The sequence below is a fragment of the Rhinoderma darwinii genome, chromosome 11, assembly GCF_050947455.1.
Source record: "Rhinoderma darwinii isolate aRhiDar2 chromosome 11, aRhiDar2.hap1, whole genome shotgun sequence".
Lineage (NCBI taxonomy): Eukaryota > Metazoa > Chordata > Amphibia > Anura > Rhinodermatidae > Rhinoderma > Rhinoderma darwinii.
This window is the reverse complement of record NC_134697.1, coordinates 94,144,624-94,149,964: the sequence shown is the minus strand read 5'-3', so window position 1 is coordinate 94,149,964 and position 5,341 is coordinate 94,144,624. Positions and strand designations below refer to the sequence as shown.

Sequence of the window (5,341 nt, the reverse complement as noted above, 5' to 3'; positions counted from 1 at the left end):
ACAACAAACAATAAATCTGTTACTGGGGCCAACTTTGACACAAGTATCGGCTCGGCCCGTATCTCATTCTGCCGGACGCCTGGGATTAATAAGGCTGCTGGCAATAAATCTGTTAACCTCTAGTACTAATAATGAATCTGTCTGCGGTCCCTATATAGGACTCACTTTATTACAGTAACGCGTGCAGTTTCTTGCAGAGCAACATTTAGTGAGACGCATTCAATGATTGAAAAAGGACAAAACTGATGCAGCAGATACGGCATTTTTCAAGATCAAAACCCAATGTTGGAGGGGCCGTGTTTTCCAAGCTGCTCTCATTGCTACAAATGTTACGAGATTTTCAAAACAAACTACCAATTTGTAGCACCAAGTTCCACATAAGTATCGACTTGCATTGTCTTGTATGTCACTTTGCCAGACTGCTGGTATAATCGAGCTGCTGGCAATACAATGACAGGAAACAGAATGCACCTATTTCTACTTCGTACTAACACTGTGCGTTGTCTATACTTAGGACTGACCTCATCCCACTAACGCATGAAGTTGCTGCAGAGTAACATATACTGAGACGCATTCGAAGAATCCAGTGAGACTGGAAGATAGAATTTAAGACACTATGTAGTCGGGGGCGGGTTGTAGATCGTGAACATGAATCACTGGAGTAGTTGTACTATTAATGTGTCCTGTACAGTATAGTTAGTGCACCAATGAGGACAGCGCCACCATCTGCACGAGGCAGTAGTGAATGTATAGGTCATGAGTAACGCAGTTCTACACCCACCGTACGGCTTCCTCTTCAATGTTTATCCCCGCGGTATATGAATTCATATGGGTAGATCTCTGTACAAGCAGAGCCACTTATCTGGCGCAGAACGTTTACATATCGGAGATCAGCGGTGAGCTCTGTTCTAAGGACCATGTGGGCGGCTCTTAAAAGAGCCTTTGTGGTTAAATGTGGGATAAGCGGCGCTCACTTGCTCTTGGCGCTTTTGCTGCTCTCGGTCTTCTTGGGCAGCAGAACGGCCTGGATGTTGGGCAGGACGCCTCCCTGAGCGATGGTCACACCACCCAGCAGCTTGTTGAGCTCCTCGTCATTGCGCACGGCCAGCTGCAGGTGACGGGGGATGATTCGGGTCTTCTTGTTGTCCCGGGCGGCATTTCCGGCCAGTTCCAGGATCTCAGCGGTCAGATATTCCAGCACAGCGGCCAGGTAGACCGGAGCGCCGGCGCCGACCCTCTCAGCGTAGTTACCCTTGCGGAGAAGTCTGTGCACACGACCGACAGGGAACTGAAGTCCTGCCCGGGATGAGCGGGTCTTGGCTTTAGCCCGCACTTTGCCTCCTTGCTTTCCTCTTCCAGACATGTCTATTATCTGATCAGATCTAACGGCTGCGCTCCCACCGTCACTTCTTATACCCGGATGGAGCAGAGAGCTTCTTCTCTGAGTGGCCGCATCTAAAACTGATATTCAACGCCAGACACTGTAGCCAATGAGGAAGTAGAATATTTCTATAGACTCGCAGATAACACCACGCCCCCTCCTCCGTCTCTACCAATAGGAACATCTCCCGCCTGAACTCGAATGGAGCAGGAATAAAGCAGCAGCGGCGGCTTCTTCTCATTAGGCGCCAAGTAATGTGCCCCGTCCCCGCAGGAAGGACCCAAAGGCTCTTCTAAGAGCCCCCCACCAAGTCTACAACAGAGTAGCGCAGAGCTGCTGCTGCTGCATTAGGGTCTTGTTATCTGCGGGCTGCACGGGCTGATTCTTCTCCATCCAACGATACCGTGAAATGCACAATTCCAAAGTACCAATCTCCAGTATAAAGGGGGTGACGTACAAACATGTAACACGTCTTTATTACATCCGTATCGTTCCCGAATTACCGGCATTATGTCCCTGTCCTCTCATGTGACCGGCATGTCCTATGTAGGAGGGTACAGGGACACAATGCCGGTAACATGTCCCTGTTCCCTCATCTTCCAGACATTATGTCCTTGTTTCTTATTATTACCGGCATTACGTCCCTGTTCCTACTTATTACCGGCATTATGTCCCTGTTCCTTCATATTACCGCATTATGTCCCTATTCTATTACAACGTGTAGAAGAAACCAGAGACTGCTCCAATAACCAGGCATAGACACCAGAGTCTGCTCCACCTGTATTAAAAGAAGCCCTCACAGACAAGAAATAGAGGCTGTTCCACTTGTATTACAATACCCGGCACAGAGGATACACCAGAGTCTGCTCCACTTGTATTACAATACCCGGCACAGAGGAGACACCAGAGTCTGCTCCACTTGTATTACAACACCCGGCACAGACGAGACACCAGAGTCTGCTCCACCTGTATTACAATACACGGCACAGAGGAGACACCAGAGTCTGCTCCGCCTGTATTACAATACCCGGCACAGACGAGACACCAGAGTCTGCTCCTCCTGTATTACAATACACGGCACAGAGGAGACACCAGAGTCTGCTCCGCCTGTATTACAATACCCGGCACAGAGGATACACCAGAGTCTGCTCCACTTGTATTACAATACCCGGCACAGAGGAGACACCAGAGTCTGCTCCACTTGTATTACAACACCCGGCACAGACGAGACACCAGAGTCTGCTCCACCTGTATTACAATACACGGCACAGAGGAGACACCAGAGTCTGCTCCGCCTGTATTACAATACCCGGCACAGACGAGACACCAGAGTCTGCTCCTCCTGTATTACAATACACGGCACAGAGGAGACACCAGAGTCTGCTCCGCCTGTATTACAATACACGACACAGAGGAGACACCAGAGTCTGCTCCGCCTGTATTACAATAACCACCCTTTATCCAGTCCTCACCAGTGTGATTACTTGTTCTCTATCGTCGACAAGCAGTTTCCCTGGCATCTGTTATAAATCGGACTACTACCCTCATCATTGTTATTTACAGATGTCCCATGCTTCCTTCCGTCTCCTAATGTACAATGTTCCGTTTCTTCTGGACAGTGTGATATTATGACGGGTCATCTGCCCGCAGGATCCGTGTCCCGGCTTCATCACACACGGCAATGTCCCTCCCTGTCCGGCAGCCACATAATGTATGAAGCAGCATCTGCACCGACACGAGAGCGGCCGCACATAGAACAGGGGGACTAGCGGGAGGCCAGACAATAGCAGGCACAGCTCTGTTGTAGACAAGGTGGGTGGCTCTTAGAAGAGCCTTTGTGTTCTTACTGCAGGGACGGGGCACATTACTTGGCGCTGGTGTACTTGGTGACGGCCTTGGTGCCCTCGGACACGGCGTGCTTGGCCAGCTCTCCAGGCAGCAGCAGGCGCACGGCAGTCTGGATCTCCCGGGAGGTGATGGTGGAGCGCTTGTTGTAGTGAGCCAGGCGGGAGGCTTCCCCTGCGATGCGCTCGAAGATGTCATTGACGAAGGAGTTCATGATGCCCATAGCCTTGGACGAGATGCCGGTGTCAGGGTGGACCTGCTTGAGCACCTTGTACACGTAAATGGCGTAGCTCTCCTTCCTGCTCTTTCTCCGCTTCTTACCGTCCTTCTTCTGTGTCTTGGTCACGGCTTTCTTGGAGCCCTTCTTGGGCGCCGGGGCAGACTTGGCGGGCTCAGGCATGATAACACACTGCGATCTACTCACAACTGAGATAATGGAATGCTTTACCCTCCCACCGCTGCTGTATTTATACACGGGCTATGCAAATGAGCAACGCTGGCTGACCGCTGTTCTACTGGAAGAGCAAGTCATGTGACCTATGGAATCGTCATAAGCCACTCCCAGTGCAGCTAATTGGTGGTTTCCACGAGTCTGTTCTCTGTTGGTGGATTTAAAGGGGTTGTCCCAAGTTGAGTCAAATTTTTTTTTTATACATTCTAAGCAGGAAATTAATTTTAAAACATTTGGTGTTAAAAAAAATTTAAAATTAATTTCCTAAGTGCCTTTTTTTTACACTTGATAACTCAGCAAGTGCTGGTTATCTTTTCTAAAAAGGGGCGTGAGCGGCTCGATGTCAATCAAGACGCTCCGCTCTGCAGTGTGCGCGCTCCCGATGTTGCTAGATACTGTAGTTCTAGCAACATCTGGAGAATGTTCGTCTCAAGCGGGCATGGTAAGCCCGATTGAGACGAACTTACCGTGTAGTGTAGTGTATTGTAGATACACTACACTACACTACACTACATTCACCCCGTTTCGGCAAACAACTTCTCCCCCCCCCCAACCCTGTCACTACATGTAATGTTTGTACCCGCCGCATCAGTGCTGCATCAGCACCCGGCGAACAACTAAAAATATATAAAAAAAATAAACTCACCTAAGACGTTCAAACGGCGCTCTGAACGGTCCCGTCACTTGCCATCTTCCTTCTTCTTGGCGCCGCTCGCATTCATAGTAACAATGCGTTGTGGCGCTGATGATGTAATCATATCAGGCCCATGTGATTACGTTATCTGCGCCCACCGCTCTGTTATTGTGAATGGGAGAAGAAAAGTGACGGGACCGTTCAGCTCTTCGTGGGAACGTCTTAGGTGAGTTTATTTTTGTATTTATGTTGTCATGTATGTGTATATGTGCATGTATGCATGTATGTATGTATGTATGTATGTTTGCATGTATGTATGTATGTATGTATGTTTTCTTGTATGTATGTTGACATGTTTGTATGTGTATATGTGCATGTATGTGTATATGTGCATGTATGTTTGCATGTATGTATGTTTGCATGTATGCATGTATGTTTGCTTGTATGTATGTATGTATGTATGTATGTTTGCATGTATGTATGTATGTTTTCTTGTATGTATGTTGACATGTTTGTATGTGTATATGTGCATGTATGTGTATATGTGCATGTATGTTTGCATGTATGTATGTTTGCATGTATGCATGTATGTTTGCTTGTATGTATGTTTGCTTGTATGTATGTTTGCTTGTATGTATGTATGTATGTTTGCTTGTATGTATGTTGTCATGTTTGTATGTGCATGTATGTATGTATGTATGTATGTTTGCATGTATGTATGTTTTCATGTATGTATGTTTGCATGTATGTATGTATGTTTGCTTGTATGTATGTATGTTTGTTTGCATGTATGTTTGCATGTATGTATGTTTGCATGTATGTATGTTTGCATGTATGTTTGTATGTATGTATGTTTGCTTGTATGTATGTTTTCATGTATGTATGGTGTCATGTTTGTATGTGTATATGTGCATGTATGTTTGCATGTATTTATGTTTTCATGTATGTATGTTTTCATGTATGTATGTTTGCTTGTATGTATGTTTGTATGTATGTTTTCTTGTATGTATGTTGTCATGTTTGTATGTGT

General features: G+C 46.7%; 2 protein-coding genes across 2 annotated transcripts; both read right to left on the bottom strand.

Annotated features, from left to right (window-relative positions):
* Positions 1-970: 970 nt before the first annotated feature.
* On the bottom strand, positions 971-1,363 carry LOC142663468 (histone H2A type 1). The gene has a single exon (XM_075842142.1). The coding sequence runs from the start codon at positions 1,361-1,363 to the stop codon at positions 971-973; it is 393 nt and encodes a 130-aa protein (XP_075698257.1).
* Positions 1,364-3,245: 1,882 nt separating this feature from the next.
* Positions 3,246-3,626, bottom strand: LOC142663076 (histone H2B 1.1). Its single transcript, XM_075841376.1, has one exon. It carries the CDS (start codon positions 3,624-3,626, stop codon positions 3,246-3,248), a length of 381 nt encoding a protein of 126 aa, XP_075697491.1.
* Between the last annotated feature and the right edge of the window lie 1,715 nt (positions 3,627-5,341).

What these genes read in the sequence shown, in the direction of transcription:
- LOC142663468 (XM_075842142.1), bottom strand. Translation starts at nt 1,363, where the DNA reads ATGTCTGGAAGAGGAAAGCAAGGAGGCAAAGTGCGGGCTAAAGCCAAG.
- LOC142663076 (XM_075841376.1), bottom strand. Translation starts at nt 3,626, where the DNA reads ATGCCTGAGCCCGCCAAGTCTGCCCCGGCGCCCAAGAAGGGCTCCAAG.